The sequence below is a fragment of the Dromiciops gliroides genome, chromosome 6 (assembly GCF_019393635.1).
Source record: "Dromiciops gliroides isolate mDroGli1 chromosome 6, mDroGli1.pri, whole genome shotgun sequence".
NCBI classification, from domain to species: Eukaryota; Metazoa; Chordata; class Mammalia; order Microbiotheria; family Microbiotheriidae; genus Dromiciops; species Dromiciops gliroides.
In genome coordinates, this window is record NC_057866.1 from 244,526,581 (window position 1) to 244,544,542 (window position 17,962).

At 41.0% G+C, this 17,962-nt stretch overlaps 1 protein-coding gene across 1 annotated transcript; it reads right to left on the reverse strand.

The window, feature by feature from the left end:
* Window positions 1-16,329, reverse strand: LAMTOR3 (late endosomal/lysosomal adaptor, MAPK and MTOR activator 3). Its single transcript, XM_043971346.1, has 7 exons — window positions 16,173-16,329; window positions 15,998-16,043; window positions 14,849-14,883; window positions 7,213-7,271; window positions 5,646-5,779; window positions 4,690-4,753; window positions 1-2,237 (listed from the first exon to the last, which is right to left on the reverse strand). Exons 2-7 carry the CDS (start codon window positions 16,004-16,006, stop codon window positions 2,164-2,166), a joined length of 375 nt encoding a protein of 124 aa, XP_043827281.1. The 5' UTR covers window positions 16,007-16,043; window positions 16,173-16,329; the 3' UTR covers window positions 1-2,163.
* Between the last annotated feature and the right edge of the window lie 1,633 nt (window positions 16,330-17,962).

Below are 17,962 nucleotides of genomic sequence, written 5' to 3' on the forward strand. Positions count from 1 at the left end.
TCACAACAACCTGGGAAGTACCAGTGGTATTATTACCTCTATTTTCCTGGAAACTGAGTCTTAGAGAAGTTAAGTGATTTGCCCGGGATCATCCACTTAAGTGTCAGAGGCAGGATTTGAACCCAGGTCTTGTTGAATTCAACTCTGGTAGCTCAACTACACCCCTCCAGAATAATTGGCATTCATTCATTAACTGCTGTGCTTGTTAGTTTTTTTGTAAATATGTATGTATGTCTATTTATAGGACATTTCAAAAATCTTAAGAGCAACTTAAGCTAAGTAGGTTACACTACATTGATATTACATATATATAAATTATATTATGGTATATCTACATACATATAATGATATATATGTGTGTCTGTATATATATAATTACATGCATCCTATTTAAAAATATGAAAGGGAATACTTTCCCATTATACCGAATCAGACAGCAAAGATTAAACATTGTATATACTTTTCCAAAAGTATACAAAAGACAGAACTCCACCATGGCACAACTTGTAATTAGAGTAATGAGGGTTTTGAAAGTTCGGACAGAATGGGTGCTCCTCTCCACCCTCTCCACCCCCCATTTTGGTTCTTTCCGGTCCTGTCCCCATGCCTCTCCTAGTCTCTCCCCACATTTGGAATGGGCTTCGCCTCTTCCCACCCCTGGTCTCTGTTTGATACCCTTCCCTTTCTCTAACTCAGCTTATGTGAAGCCTTCCCTGACATAAGCGTGCACCGTCTGGTGCTCTTCTGCACTCACTCCTTTGCACCGTAGCATCATGTGTCGGGTGGGGCAGCCCGCTAGCCACTAGTCAGCAGTATGGGTCAGGTGCTGTCTCCCAAACCCTCGCCTCCACCTCTGAAGGCAGACCCCTCAGTCCAAGTGTCTTGTCGATACTCAGCCTCCTGCAGGTTTTTGTTTTTGTTTTGTTTTTTAAGTGAGGCAATGGGGGTCAAGTGACTTGCCCAGGGTCACACAGCTAGTAAGTGTCAAGTGTCTGAGGCCAGATTTGAACTCAGGTCCTCCTGAATCCAGGGCCGGTGCTCTATCCACTGCACCATCTAGCTGCCCCCTCCCGCAGGTTTCTGACGCTGCTTGGCTCTCTTCCTACACCTGAACAACCCCTCTCCGTCTCCTCACCCTGGTCTGACCCTCTAGGCCTGGGTGCACCCCAGGGCCATCCACCACCTCATTAGATCCCATGGTCCCCCCTCACGACCTGGTTTGGGTCCTCATCGCCTCTTGTCTAGACCAGTTAGATTCATGGCTCAGCCACCGTCCCACGAGGAGAAACTGCTTATGATGTTCTCTCATGACCTGGATCTCATTCACCTCCTGCCCCTTCCCCCCACCCCTCAAACTATAGGACTAAGGAGTCAAGCTATACTTTTACAAAATACTATTTTATTTAGACCCTTATTTAGGAAAAGGAAAAAGAACTGTTGTATTATGGTATTCATATAAACGTCACAAACCAAAGCTTGGATACTGATTTTTACACTTAAATCGTACAAAGAGAAAAACATCAAAATACTGATTGGTTATTGACAGCTGAAGGTAAAAGCAAATCCAAAGCAACAGATTTCTTTTTCGACACACACCACTTTAAGAAGAAACACCAATTAGTAATGCTCTCCTAAATCTCCACCTCACAATGATATAAACAGGGATAGTTAGTGATTGTACTGGTTTATTACTGCTGTTAGGGGCTCTCTTCCACTCACTCAGTGCAGACACACAACATGACACACACAAAAATAAGTTCTCTATTATTCACAATAAAGCAAGAGCATATACAGAGCAGGACCTACCTAGTGCAGGCCTGTAGGTCCTGAACACAACAGGGGAGCTTTAGGTGGCTCATGTGGATCATGGGAACACTTTGATTCTGATCCACTGGATAAGAATCTCATCCCTCATTGGTGGCTGAGCTAAACTCCATGGGAGCTGTGATAGATACTGAACCATACTGTAGAAGGATTGAGCCTAAAACCCAACACAACAGTCCACCGATTTAGAAATAATAAATACAATCTTCTTCTTCAGTCTAAGTTGGGGGAAGTTGTCTTTTCTGAGTGTGGGGAGTCACATTACTTGATGAAGTCAAAGCTGCTGGACTGGACTCACTGGGATCAAAACAACATGGCCAGGGCCAGGCCACGGTCAGGTTAGGAACCTTCCACGACCTGTCTCAACTCTTCAAACAATGGGGCAAGCTCCTTTTCTAGGCTGACAATCAGTCCTACATCAAAGAAAAAAAGATAACTTTCAGAAAGTTGCAATATGGTTTAGATGAAAAAACAAAACAAAACAAACAAACTTGAGTTGCTTGGAGTATCTCTAAAACATGAATTTGTTTTAGACTTTTTCACTGATAAGAGGAACAGATATTTATTTCTCAATTAAGAACAACATGAAAAACAGTAATCCTATCCATGCTGAAATCCACTTCCATCTTACACTGTTTTCAGATAAAAAGCATCAGAATTTAAGGATACTTTCATCTTATGGGTTTATTCTCCAATTCGTCATTGTAGATCACCCTGGGTTCCCAAACTTAGGCTGCTGAAGGCACAGTTCTTATAAGCTGCTATGAAACTGTAATGGATTCTAGGAGAGACCTAGTAAGGGATTATGCCTAGCTACATTCAGAGATGCTCACCCTGGGAGGGCTGGTTATCAGGTCAATTTTTATTGAGGGAAGGGAGGAAGTAAAGAGATTTACGGCAATTCATGATAATTACCCATGATGCAGAAAGGTTAAAATTTAGTCAGTTCAGAGAATGTCTAAACCAATGAAATCGAAGGAGTAAAGTGTCTTAATTGTCATTTTTCCACTGAGGGACCTTTTTGTTAATATCTACTTATATTGTATTCACATATATTACATTTGAAGGAAAAAGTTGAATTTTTTGATTATCTGAAAGAAAACTGTAGGCCCACTTTGCTAAATGAATGAAGTCACATTATGTTCCCCAAGTACACTGACTAAGAGCATTCCTCTATTTTGTTTCATATAGCATATATGGATCTATAAGGATCCTAAATTTTCCTATAAAAAACTAAGTCTAAGATTAAAAACACCACCACAACCACCATTGTTTTGGGTGGATTCAGAGTCTGAAGGCTGCCAGCTGATTTTTTTTTTCAGCTGCTTTTCTTAAGATAAGAAGTCTTAATGCAGAAATATGTTTAATATGATTGTACATATTCAACCTATATCAGATTGCTTCCTGTCTTGGGGAGGGGGGAGGAAAGAGAGGGAGGGAAAAAAATTTGGAACATAAAATATTTTTATAATTAAAAAAAAAAAAAAGTCAGGGGCGGCTAGGTGGCACAATGGATAGAGCACGGCCCTGGAGTCAGGAGTACCTGAGTTCAAATCCGGCCTCAGACACTTAACACTTACTAGCTGTGTGACCCTGAGCAAGTCACTTAACCTTAACTGCCTCACTAAAAAAAAAAAAAAAAGATAGTAAGTCCTTAAAGTAGCTGCTCACTTCCCTATGCCAACTATATCTCTTTGATATCCCTAAAACTCTCCTCTTAATACAGTTACCATTTGTCACCTCACATGGAAGTCCTGGGGTGGTAAGCCAAGGAGGAGCACCATCACAAACTGGCCCAGCCCTCCTACAACCAGCTTCAATCAAGGCGGATCAGGGAGAGAAGTACATCAAAGACCAGGAACTTTCATCAAGGTGGCCGAGGGACATCATGGATGTTGGACATGGGAGTCATCGGTCTGAGCTAGTTTAACTCCTGCCTCATACCCTTATAGCTTGTGACCCTAGACAAGTCGCTTAACCTCTACCAGCCTCAGTTTCCTCATCTGTAAAAGAGGCCTGCCTCTTACAGGGTGATTTTGAGGACAGAAGATGATACGATATAAGTGTTTATAATGATGATGATTCTAATCATCCGGGCATTAAGATAGAGCACTGTACTTGAGTCAAGAAGATCCAAGTTCAAGTCCTGCCCTAAGTATCTACTAGCTGTGTGACCTCAAGCAAATCACATAACCTGTCTCACCTTTGGTTTCCTCATCCATGAAATGTGGACTTACCGAGCTGTTATAGGAATCAAATGAGTTCAATAAGGTGCTTTGTAAACTTTACGTCACTACATGAATACTGACTATTAGGGTTTCTATAATTATTATCATCTCAAACCCCTCTAAAACTTCATAGGAGGATGGTTCCAAGAGTTGTTGTGGCTAAAGTTCATCACCCTGTGGCCACCCTGGTAATAAGCTTCTTCAAACTTAGCTAGCCCGGACCTTGGACAGTAGCAGGTTCATGACAAGCTATAATTGTAAATAAATTGTATGAAAACTAATTTTTAGCATGTACTTAATAACTGCTGATTAACAAATAAAAGTGGGTAAAGCAGAGGACCGGAAGTTGGAACATCTAACATGTTTTGAGGTTACCAAGTATTCTGGAAAGTACCTCTGTTTACAAATCACATGTAAAACTAGGGGGAAGAAAACATTAAAAACTCCTTTCTCTTCCTAGGAGAATATCAAAGTGCCCTGTACCTAATTTATTTTGTTTAATGAGAGGCAAACAAAATATAAAGATAAGTATGTAGCACTTCCAATGCATAAGACTATTTGAAAGTTGGGTGGAAATAGAACGCCAAGTACAATATCTCAATAATTTAAAACTCTATTTAAAATAATGAAAACATACCAGTATTAGCACTGCTGCTTGCTATGAAACTCACCACCAATGGTAACCGATTGAATTGGACTACCTTTAAAAAAGGGGGGGAGGAGCAAATTAGAAATTGCTTTAAAGAAACAGAGTATAATATCTTACATTCCAAAATGAAAACGAAATGCCCTGATATGTATATATATATATGTGTATGTATGTATATATATATATATATTCTACTTAGCCTTTAACAAGTCTAACACGATATGATTCTATAAATAACTGTAATTGATGTTAATTTGTTTCCCTAATAACAAGACAAAAGTTAAAAAGTCTGGAGTGGGTTACTCTTTATACTGACAAACCTGTGTGTATTTTGAATATTTACCCACTCTTGTGTAAATAACTCCCTTTTCAATGGACCATGAGATAGGGTTAGAAAAACTGATGATGCTAAGCTTTCTATCTTATAAATATATATTCATGTCAGACTTAAAAACCAGAAAGTCAATGACTGACATTAAATAGCTTCTATAACTGAAAGAAATAGCATGTTATTGACTCTTCAGAGAGAAGAGTTACCATTAAAGTCCCTAGATTTTTATTTTATTAGCAAAATTAAAATAATGTAAAAACTTCCCATTCAAATTTATAGAACAGTTACCATTTGATTTTCAAGACAAAGTTTTTAGCTGTAAACAATAAAGATATAAATGAAAAGATTATTTCAGTGGTTGGTTGGTTAGCTAAGGGCACCACCTGCTGGAAGTAAGTGACCTGAATTGACCTTCCATTTCTTACTAAGTAGACAATCAAAGCCTGTAAATGGATTTCTTATCACTTGACTTTCACTGGGAAATGACTTAAATGGAACAGAGTTAAAGGCTATATAAAGAATTATTACTTACTGTAATAAACCGAGCCTACTTAATTTATAAGAAAGGCTATGCGATGAGAGTTCCAATTAGTTTCAACGGTTAGGCACTTACTTGGTATGTGTTATAGTAGCAAATGATACTTTTGTTTTTTGAAAGTCCAAGTTTGCTGCCCTGGTCTGTTGCAAGTGCAAAGGTAGACAGGAAACCAGGTCTCAAAGCGTGTTCTGGAGCATTATCATTTGCCACTGGAAAAAGACAGCATGCTTTTAATAGAAGCTATAAAAAGCCTTGAGAAGTCAGGTTAGCAGCAAATGAGCTTTGTACCGCACAAGCCCATAATCACTTCCTCTCATGTTTTGTCTGAAGTGCAAAGAGAATACTGCAAATATTTAAAAGAATTTCAGTGGTTTTATCAGATAGAGGGGAGAGAGAGGCCTACTTAACCACATGCTCAAAACCCATAAATAAATGAGGAAAGAATTGCTGAATTTTCCCTTGGAGATCTTCATCACAGTAAAACATTCATAATGAGTACCTGTATATTCTAAATATACATAGTAACATTTAAATGTTCAAGGATTATGTTCTAGCTAAGAATAAAGTAAAAAGGAATCATTTCCACTTGTGTAAAAGAACATTTTCATATGTAGTAATATAATGAAAACAAATTAAGTTGTCTTTGATGACTAAGGATTGTACAGTGTCTCTGGGTCATCATTCTTTTTTATTTTTTTTTGGTGGGGCAATGAGGGTTAAGTGACTTGCCCAGGGTCACACAGCTAGTAAGTGTCAAGTGTCTGAGGCCGAATTTGAACTCAGGTCCTCCTGAATCCAGGGCCAGTGCTTTATCCACTGCACCACCTAGCTGCCCCATGGGTCATCATTCTTAACATCAATTTTCACCATATAATATTATAAGATGTAAACAGCATAAGTAATTAGGTAATTGGGCTGAATAAATACTGACCCTAGAAGTTTCTTTTTATATAAATCTCTGCTATAAGCTTGTTTTCTTGTGATTTGCCTTTTCTCCTGAAAGTGGAATCCAAAAGTAAAATTTTGGTTAAGAATTCTTGTCACTTGGGTTTCACTGTATTAAAAATTCTCTAACTATATATAATTTGCAGAAAGGAGGCAGAAAAGGGAAGAAATTAATTTTAAAAGTGAACTTTTTCTTCAGGGCATGAAATGAAAGTATAAACCCATTAGATCTCACTCAATATTTCAACAAACACTGATTAAAGGAACTACATTAAAGGAATTGTTAAACAAAGGTACTTTGCCTTTGAAGGATCTTTTTTCAACTTATTAATAGTTTTAAGTATCAAATTGTATACTTGGCTCTTATATTTTAGATTTGCTGATGACATATGCAACAATAACTGCCTTTAAAGCAGGAAACCTGACCTTTGAAAAATCTGTGTTCAAATACTGGTTACATGAAATACCTGACATAATAAACTACAGGCCCCAACAGCCAGTTTCATAAATCCTAACAACAGATTGCCTTGACAACACAAAAACGAAAATCTATTCAAAGCCCAAGAATAAGCTCCTTCCATTTACCAAAATAGCTTTTTGATTTTCCCTTTATCACCCACAATGGATAAAACTTGTTAATTTTGTTCACTTTTTAGTCAAAGTAGAAAACAAGATTTCCACTTAAATGCTCAGTTACCTTTGATAACAGGCACTCCATCTCTGTCTGAAACTACAATGGCATGAAGACCTTCAACACTAGAGAGACAAAATAAGTTTAGTTATCATGTAAATAACATTGCACTGAATGTTCTCAAAATATGAGCTTGAATGTAGGATCTCTCTCTCTCTCTCTCTCGTCCTTATAGATCAGATTTATGATGTAATGGAGGCAGACACTGCTTTCAACCTTGTAGATGCCAGTCCAGACATGCCTGTATGACTCCTGCTTCGGGCCTCCCACATGGGCTTTCCCCACTTCCTCCCATTATAATAAAGTTCCCGGTAGAGCCCATGGGCAGTTTGTCACCTCGCTAACTCTTGTTCTCACAACTGACCAGTCCAACTACACTTTTGAACATGCATTTCTCTGGTGACATCCTTTAGTCTTATTCTTTCTCATATTCCCCAATTATGTTGCCGCTCACACACCCACCTCATGTTTAATACTTCAGATACTGTAAGCATTCCATGACTCATAGCCATACACCACCAGTATATTCTATTCCCACATAATACATAACAAAACTCTGGGCACCTTAATCTAACAATTATGCTAATGCAACTAAACTCTTAAAATGCAAGTGTTGGCTATGATCCGATATTTCATTTTAAATGAGGAAACAGGTTGATCAGAGAAGTCCTAAAACTCCTACTGCACACATAGTCATTTTGCTGAACACCATAAAGCACCATGACTGTTGTATGTCACAGTTACAGGAGGCAGGACATGAATAACATACAGGAGAATGAATAGCGGCACACCATGTTGGCATGTTATGCTCCAGGTGATAACTGTATACTAGATTAAGATAATAATGTAAATGCACAGAGATGGATTACATGGGTACTAAGTTGTAGAGCTTGGAATTCCACCCGGATCTTCCAAATGAAAATCCATCACTTTTTGTGGCCCCGGACAGGACGATGGTTTTCCTAATCCCCTCATGCGGCTACACCAAGGCTTCTTAAACTTTTTCCATTCACAGCCCCTTCTTGCCCAAGAAATTTTTATGTGACCCCAGGTATATAAGTATATAAAATAGGTCTACATGACCTTTTACTGTTGCAAATTTTTCACAACTCTTACATTCAGTTAGGAGAGCCCATATGCAGTTGTGACCCACACTTTAGGAAGCTTTGTGCTATACAACTCTTCCCTGTAGGTATAAAACAAAACAAAAACCCTATCAAGCCTCTTCCTCCTTGACCTGTTTTGGCACCACCTCCTTCTCTAGGAACAAAGCATCTCCCAGTGCTTCCAATCCACCAAAGAAAGGCAGAACCAAGGATATCCCCCAGAAGATGTCTTAGAGATAATGTACTCTCACTCTCCCAATGTTTCCTAACTGCTGGTCTGTGGACCATTTTTAAAAATAAAGTAAAACTGGGGAGGCTAGGTGGCGCAGTGGATAAAGCACCGGCCCTGGATTCAGGAGTACCTGAGTTCAAGTCCGGCCTCAGACACTTGACACTTACTAGCTGTGTGACCCTGGGCAAGTCACTTAACCCCCATTGCCCCGCAAAAAAAATAAAAAAAAAAATAAAAATAAAGTAAAACTATGTGATGTGAGACGCAGCATGCTAGGCTGGACTCAAAGCTCTGGAGTCAGGTCCTGCCCCTGATACAAACCATGTGACCAAGTCAATTTACCTCTCGGTGACCCTGGCAACTCACGACAATTGTCAATTTGAGATGAGTGCCAATCTGATTTGCTGAATGAATGAAAATGCATTTATTAAGCGTTCACTGTGTGCCAGGCACTTTGCAATGTGCTAGGGACAGAAACAGAAAAAGAGACAATCTGCTTTCAAGGAGCTCATATTGTAAGTGGGAAGATAACATATGAGTGTAACTGTAGGAGAGATGTAAAGGTCTGGAAATTAGAATGATGCAGCAGCAAGCAGCGCCAGGGGTCCTCAGGGTACACTGGGAGGTCAGACTGGGGAAATGGAAAGAGGTAAGGGAGGTGGGCACCTCTTTCATTTCCTTCCTGCATGACCAAATCAGGAGTTTTTAGAGTGTAAGCTCCCTAAATCAACAAATTCACAAGTGTCATCCAAAGTAAAACCAAAAAACCTGCATCATGTAGCCCAGAAAATTGCCATAGATTTAAAACACTGAAAATGGTCACAAGCAAAGGTAGTTTTCATTATGTGTGGAGAAAGGGTGCTGGTGAAATAGGAGACTCGGCACCTGTCTCCTTGGAACATAATGATAAATAATACAGACTTCCCATCCGAGGATGCATTATACTTTAGCAGAGAGAGTCAGGGAAGAAACAACCTAGGGGCAGCTAGGTGGCGCAGTGGATGGAGCACCGGCCCTGGAGTCGGGAGTACCTGAGTTCAGGTCCGGCCTCAGACACATAACACTTACTAGCTGTGTGACCCTGGGCAAGTCGCTTGGCCCCAATTGCCTCACTAAAAAAAAAAAAAAAAAAAAAGAAACAACCTTTGAAAACTTATGCGGCATTAGAGGTTATAATGAAAAGGCTTGCTAACATTCAACATTTCCATATAATCACTACAACTCCTAATTATATAAAATCAGTATACTGACTCTATTAGAATTCATTACATTAGAAAACAGAATTTCCACTCCCAGGCATATGTACTTTTGAGGGGGGGGGGGTTGAGGCAATTGGGGAAAGTGACTTGTCCACGGTCACACAGCTAGTAAGTGTCAAGTGTCTGAGACTGGATTTGAACTCGGGTCCTCCTGAATCCACGGCTGATGCTCTATCCACTGCGCCACCTAGTTGTCCTCATATGTACTTTTAAACTAGGTATTAGTAGCCTGAATTTTCACTATTTTATCTGTTGAAAATGAGAGAAAACAAAAAAAGAATTTATGTCTTTGGAATTGCCCTTGCTAAAGTTATTTAAAAGAAATCCTCCCCTTTTGTGACAGCTACAATCATTCATGTTACAAAGTGCTTCCATTTCTCTTATAAAACACATGAGGGGCAGCTAGGTGGCACGGTGGATAGAGCACCGGCCCTGGATTCAGGAGGACCCAAGTTCAAATCTGGCCTCAGACCCTTGACACTTACTAGCTGTGTGACCATGGGCAAGTCACTTAACCCCAATTGCCAAACAAACAAACCAAAACAAAAACCAAAATAAAACACATGAAACCACTATGTATATAAAATAGGATGGTATTTCCCACTGAATAGCCTTTTATCCTAAAATGATCTCTTGAAAAATATAGATTTTGTCTGAAATCTGAAGTAAATGAAAGTATTTTAAAATGTATTAGAAAAACAGATTCAGTGATGAGTTTCCTTTCCTTTTAACATCTCTGAGATATTCAAATTAGAGAGTCAACTAATACTCCAGAGAGGAAGTAAGAATAAAAGTTTTTTCTTCTTAATGGATATCAAACAGAAGAAAGTCCTAGAAAATGGAGACAAAAGCTTCTTAGAATATCCTAAGTAGAGTCTGAAGGAAATCAGCTGATAAATATAATAGGCCTTGTGTTGACGTTCAAGATAAATGAACTCTACTGGAACTGCCACAGGAAAATGAAACGTTTTGCTAATACCTGAAATTATTTGTACTACAGACGGGAGGACAAGATTTACAGAAAGGGGTGAAAAGTTAAGACTTCACAAAATGATACATTCCAGTTGAAAGGGCTTTATGTGGATGAGTAAATTGTTCTAGGCCCTCGTTCTAAGTGATTTTTAAAAGGTGAAACTGAGCTCTTAAGCTTAAGTTATTTTGGGGGGGTTGGGGGTGGGGGACCAATGAGGATGAAGTGACTTGCCCAGGGTCACACAGTAAGTGTCAAGTGTCTGAGGTCGCATTTGAACTCAGGTCCTCCTGAGTCCACTGCACCAGCTAGCTGCCCCCTTAAGTAGTTTTTTAAAAATTTATTTTGTTATATTTTGAGAAAGTGTCCCTCCCTCCTGACCCTGAACTAGAGGCCATCATTTATAATTAAGCCTAAGTTGGTGATCAATTGTTTGAGAATTTTAAAATACAGAAACCACCAGTCATTTATATTTTGAGCAATTAAAAATTCATCATCCTACTGATGTGTATGATTAGTTAACTCAATGTTAATATGATCACGTCCTAGGTTTAGCTTTTAAATGAGTCTGTCGCTGCAACTATGTTCTGTTGCACTGGTCTTAAATTAGACCAGTCATGGGGCAGCTAGGCGTTGCAGTGGATAAAGCACCGGCCCTGGAGTCAGGAGGACCTGAGTTCAAATCCGGCCTCAGACACTTAACACTTACTAGCTGTGTGACCCTGGGCAAGTCACTTAACCCCCACTGCCTCACTTAAAAAAAAAAATTAGAACAAGTCATAAGGAAGACTGGGAGTGAACCACACTGGTTAGACATCAGCACTACTGGTACAATTCAAAGTATATGCCAAACCTGACAGGTTAACAGGGGACGGAACAAACATTTCTTTAATTGACCTACTATGTGCCAAGCACTCTGCTAGGCACTGTACAAATATCTCCTGGCTTTGGTGGCGAGGGAGGGGCATGTATATACTATTATTATCCCTTTTTTATAGTTGATGAAACCGAAGCTGAGACAGGTTTAGTGGTCATAAGCATCTGAGGCTACATTTGACTTTAGGTTTTCCTGATCTCAGGTCCAGCACTGTGCTACCTCACTGACTTTCAGAAGAGAAGTATAAGAGACTCGGGGGAGGGGAAGATATTGGGTCTTTATAAAGGTTTTAATTATGAATTTTAATTAATTTGACGAGGTTTCAACAGAAAACCTGTAATTACAATCCAATAAAAGTCAACTCATACTTTTCTACCCATAATTAGTGGATATTAAGAATCTGTGGACTCTTGTAATTCCAAGGCCTTGGAGGGCAAACAGACTGGACATCACCAGCCCAGGTAAGCGATCAGTAAATGTTAGATGTTACCCAGGCCTTTGCCAGAGCATATCCCATGGAACCCTAATGTTGCACAAAATGCAAAAAAAAGGTATTCCATGAGAAAAAAGAAGATTGATGCTTGTAATATTTCTTCCTAAAAAAATAGAAAATTTGGTTCAAGAATCATATTAAATATAATAAGAGGAATGTCACTAGCATTAAAACTGTATAGACAAATACTTGCTTCCCTATTTTGCTTCAAAGTTTTCTCTAGCCTCCTTTCACCTCCCAAATCAGCCTCTGTGCGTTTCTCTAATATATTTCAGATCCAAAAATGTTCCAGTGGTCAAACTAGTTTAACAAAAACTACTGTTTTATGCATGAGAAAGAGGCCTAGAGAAAGCTCCGTAGGGCAGACTGAACAAAAACTTAAGTCTCCTTAATGATGATTCAGAGCTCTTTCTTAGAAATAAGAGTTAATAATTTCTTATTCTATCATGCTAACATATTTGTTTTAATGCTGATATTCCTGTTGTTGTTGCTCAGTCACTTAAACTGTGTTTAACTCTTTGTGACCCCATTTGGGATTTTCTTGGCAAAGATAATGGAGTGGCTTGCCATTTCCTTCTTCAGATCATTTTATAGATGTGGAAACTGAGGCCAAAAAGGGTTAAGTGACTTGCCCTGGAGCACACAGCTAGGATGTATCTGAGACCTGATTTGAACTCAGGAAGATAAATCTTGACTCCAATACACTGTACCACCTAGAGGTTTTCCAATCAAATAGAAAAATAATCTCTAGATTTTTCTTTTTAAATTATTTGGTCCTAAAAAAAGGGGTTCCAATCAAATAGAAAAATAATCTCTAGATTTTTCTTTTTAAATTATTTGGTCCTAAAAAAAGGGGTTAAGTTTCCAAGTTTCTGTATCACTGGGAAGTTGATTCTTTAAAAAACAACAACCTGTGTGACCCTGGGCAAGTCACTTAACCCCAATTGCCTCACAAAAAAACAAAAACAAAACAACCTAAATCAAATTAATACCGGGATGACTGTCCAAGATTCCATGTTGTAACTAACCCATGGAGGCAACAAAAAAAGATATTTTTCTCTGGCTTTTGGTAACATATCAGATGGCTTTGAAATAAAGTAAGTATAAAGGGAGGCTTTATCCCATCCAAAGAACTTAATATAATGTAATAATAGCTAGTATTCATAAAGCACTTTAAGCACTTTACAAACATTACTTCATTTGAGCCTTTTAACGACTCTGTGAGGAAGGCACTTTTAAGTCCCCATTCTTACAAATGAGGAAACTGAGGCCAACAAAGGTTACATGACTTGCACACTGCTAGAGTCTGAGGCAGGACATAAATTCAGATCTTCCTGACTCTGAGTTCAATCCTCTATCCACTGAATCTAATATAAATATTAAATATACAAGGCATGGACTATAAGTCTCTGAAGAATCAGTCTTCAGAATCATCCAAAGGGCAATGGAGAAGTGCATAGTGGGCTGCATAGACTGTAACCCATCACCAACCAAGAACTGGTCCCTTTCCAGAACCACAATTCATTTATTTCTATGAACCATCCCTTTTTATACTTCAGATTAAATTTCTTCCCTTGAAGATGCAGAGAGATGAAACTAGTGCATTAAGAACATTATAAAGGATATAGAGGGGGCAGCTAGGTGGCACAGTGGATAGAGCACCGGCCCTGGAGTCAGGAGGACCTGAGTTCAAATCCGGCCTCAGACACTTAACACTTACTAGCTGTGTGACCCTGGGCAAGTCACTTGACCCCAATTGCCTCACTAAAAAAAATAAATAAATAAAAATAAAGGATATAGAGAAGTTTGGGGCATCTAAATCTTCTCAATTTGGAGCTTTCCATGTGTGGTATAAGAATGAGGTTAGAGTTTCATTAAACATTCTGCCGTAGATAATATATTATGAAATTGTGTGTATGTGTCTTTTTCTTTTTTCCCTACACATAATGGGATAAGTGATATCTCCTGACATTTTCTCCCTATCTCTCCGGAACCAGGAGATCTGACAAATAGCTAGAAAGATCTAGCTACCAGATAGAGCAATCCTCACTCTCGGGAACTTTCTGAAGTTATTTTTAATAAAGGAACAGTAGCTTTGTGTAGTGAGCTGGTTTCCGAGCTCCCGAGACCTGGTTTCAAGTTCCACCTGTCACATGCATTTAACCTGTCAGGCAACTCTCTAAGGCTGTAAGTTACAGAGAAGGTTCCAAACTACATTAATAAAGGGAGCTTCCTCATTTGGGAATTCCCTGTCACACAACAGCTCCAGTCTCTATTCCCTATTTTTTAAAATGTGTGCAAAGGTAAACTGTATTTGAGTAGAAAATATAATCCTCAAAAGTTAGAAATTCAAATCCTTTCCATTATTAGAACACCTCAAATGAACTATGCCAACAAGAGCAGAAAGGTTCAGCCAATAACCAGTACACATAATGCAAGGGAAATAAGCTGCCACAGCACAAGAAATGTCATCATTACTACATGTAACCCATGATGCAAGTGAAAAACATGCACATCCAAGAGTAGAATCAAACTTTTCCTGTCTTTTCTATATCTCAGTTTAATTTCCTTTCTGAGCACAGTATAAAAGCTTTACCTGACAGTGAGTCTAAAAGCAAAACAAATATTGTGGTATTTTTAAGTTGGCAACAAAGTTAAGACTTTCCGATTCAGAATTCAGGGTAACATTACTACTGATTCTTTACCTTGGTAACTTTTTGTAGAGGAATCTCTTCAAATCCTAGAAAAAGAGATATAAAATCATGCTGTAACATAGAGGGGAAAAGCTTCAAACACTTGTGAAGTTCCTCATATCTGAATGACTAGTATTACATAAACCTCCCTCACCAGAGTCCCTAAAAAAATCTTCTAAAGCTCATTTCTGTTCAAACCCCATTCTTATCCTTCCCACAAGCCTGAATCATTCTTAAGCCTCGTTCACCTGAGCTTTGCGCTAGGGGAGACTCTACTACGCATCATAAATGCATGGGATTATGGGCAATACCAGGTCCCTGCCTTCAAGTTTACAATCGTGTCCTCCTCCAGTTAAAGACTAGTAGCTCAAAAATAAAAAATAAAATAAAATAAAAAGACTCATAGCTCCAATTAATACAGCTTATGTTTATATAGACCATTCACAGAATCACAGATTTCGAGCTAAAGGGACCTTTCAGGTCAAACACAAAGAAAGCTCTCCTTACAATCAACCAATATATTGGAGGTTATTATCATCGTCATTTTCAGATGAAATTTGAAATACGAAGACATTAAGCAACTCGCTGAGTCAGCTACAGTCGCTGTTCGGTTGTTTCGGTCACGCCGACTCTTGGTGACCGCATTGGGGGTTTTCTCGGCAGAGATCCCGGGGTGCTTCGGCGTTTCCTCCCCCGGCTCATCTGACAGATGAGGAGACCGAGGCGATCGGGGTGACCCGGCTAGTGGGCGTCTGAGGCTGCCCTTGGGTCCAGGCCACCCGGCCGCCCTGGGCTCGAGGTGTTCTAGACGGCACCTGCAGCCCACCTGTCCACTGCCCGGCTCTAAGCCCCGGGCTAACTCCAGGAGAAAAGCTCCGCACTACGGGGCACTGCCTGCTTCCTGACCAGCAGCCGGGGGCTAGATAATAGACGCTGACCGGTCCGCGGCTTTGGGTGGGCCTGTCTCCTAACCAGGGTCTCAATGACCAGCGCTGCTGACTGTCTCTGGCCAAGACCAAGGAAGGACGGTGCCGCCGGATCCGAGGCGGGACTTCGGGGGTGGATCCCGGGACACCAACACGCGTGCATGAATCACCTCCTCCCCCCTCCCCTCCCCTTCGTGGCCCTCGCCCCGCTGGGGTGGGGGGGTGTCTCACTCACATCCGCCATGATGAGCCCCTTCCTCCCGCGGGGACGGTCCCCAGACCTGCAAGACAAACACCCGGTGAAGCGGAGCCCCGGGGCGCGGCCGGGAGAGGTAGGGTCGCCTCCCCGCCCCCACCCCAGGGCGGGCGGCTCGGGCCACCCCTCCTCACCGTCAGGCCCCGAGACCCACCTGGCTCAGGCTGCCGGGGCCGCCGCTGTCCTCGGTCGCAGGTAGCTCCGACTGCGACAGCCGCTTCCTCTTGAACCCGCTGTCACATGATTGCCGACCCCTCCCGCTCCCTCAGGAAGCCCGGTCGGAACCCTGGCCCCGTGACACATTGCTTCCGGGGAAAGGGAGAAGGACACCGGAAACGGCTTCCGCGGACCCGCTCTCCGGGGGGACCAGCCACGAACGAGGACCTTCCCCCTTCTCCTCCTTCCGCTCCACCCCGCCCCTCCGCCAGCGGAGTTACGCGCATGCGCCAGCTTCGTCCTTTCTCCGCCCTACGACCCCACCGCCGGGCGGAATACTACGCATGCGCCTGTCCGGCTCCTGCCCATCGCTGGGAGAGGACGAGGGATTTGCCCGGTGCAAAGGGCTGTAGAGCCGGTCACCCCTTAGGTGTAGCGATGGAAGCATCCTTGATCTTCCTCACCACTTTCCGCGTCATGGATCCTCCGGGAAGCCTTGCACCCCTGCTCGGAGTCATGTTTTTAATGCATAAAATGTTCATGAGACGACTCTCTTTTAGGGATTTACCAGTCATCCTGTAGAGAGCTGACTTTGCATACGTGTGGGGGCGCACGCGCACAGATAGAACCTATATCATACACACGTTCGCACGCACTGGTTTGCACGGCGTCTCCTCTGTTTGATTGTAAGCTTCTTGAGGGCAGGGACGGGCTTTTGCCCCTTTTTGTATTACCAGTCCTTTCCGCAGTTCCTGACACGTAAGTGGTGTTTTTTGAATCATACAGGTCGCTTTGGGCTTACGTGTTTGCATCTAGGGCAGCCAGGTGGGGAAGTGGCCCTGAAGTTGGGAGAGCCTGGGTTTAAATCTCACCTCAGACACTTGCCAGCTGTGTGAGCCTGGGCAATTCGCTTAATCCCCTATTGCCTTAAACATCTGGGGCCATCTCCTAGTATCCTGATTATCTATTATCTGTCCACCTATCATCCATCTATCTTCTCTCTATCGTCCGTCTGTCTCTTATATCTATCCTAAAATTTTGTTTCTGTACCTGTCTTCCTACAAAAAAACAACAGATCAGAGAATGCTAGGGGAAAACACAGTATCAATTTGTTCCAAGAACAAGTAGGCAGAGACTCCTTTCTGAGGGTATCCGTTTCATTATCATGAAACAAATCAACCTAAAAGTAAATACTGTAACAAAAATGAACAATATACCTAATACAAATCAGTTTGACAATTTCAGTTATAACAAGAATGTAGGAAATACCAATCAATTTGATTGTTCTACTTAAGAGAAACACTATGATAATATATGATTCCAAAAAATGTGGTTTGGCAAGGAGGAGGATGCCCAGATGGTTTTTTTACAAGATTTACTATCCTGGGGAAAGAAGTCAGCAGATAGGGACTTATCTGCTAGCTATCTGGGTTCAGTTTGGAGTTCAGTCAAAGGGCATTTTGCTCCTATTAATCCAGGGTTTCATAAAATCCTTCTGGATAATAAGGCAGCTTCATCAAATCCAGGTGGTCCATACATTCATCAAAACACTACCTATCTGGGGCAGCTAGGTGGCGCAGTGGATAAAGCACCGGCCCTGGATTCAGGAGTTCCTGAGTTCAAATCCGGCCTCAGACACATGACACTTACTGGCTGTGTGACCCTGGGCAAGTCACTTAACCCCACTGCCCCATTAAAAAAATAAAATAAAAAAAAAACACTACCTATCTAATCTACCTATCTACCTTGCCACTGGACCCAGATGGCTCTGGAGGAGAGAGTGAGGTT

What these genes read in the sequence shown, in the direction of transcription:
- LAMTOR3 (XM_043971346.1), bottom strand. An exon ending in TGGAGTGCCTGTTATCAAAG is followed by an intron (nt 5,780 to 7,212) that starts GTAACTGAGCAT and finishes GTCTTTTTCCAG; the next exon opens with TGGCAAATGATAATGCTCCA. An exon ending in GCTACTATAACACATACCAA is followed by an intron (nt 4,754 to 5,645) that starts GTAAGTGCCTAA and finishes CCTTTTTTAAAG; the next exon opens with GTAGTCCAATTCAATCGGTT.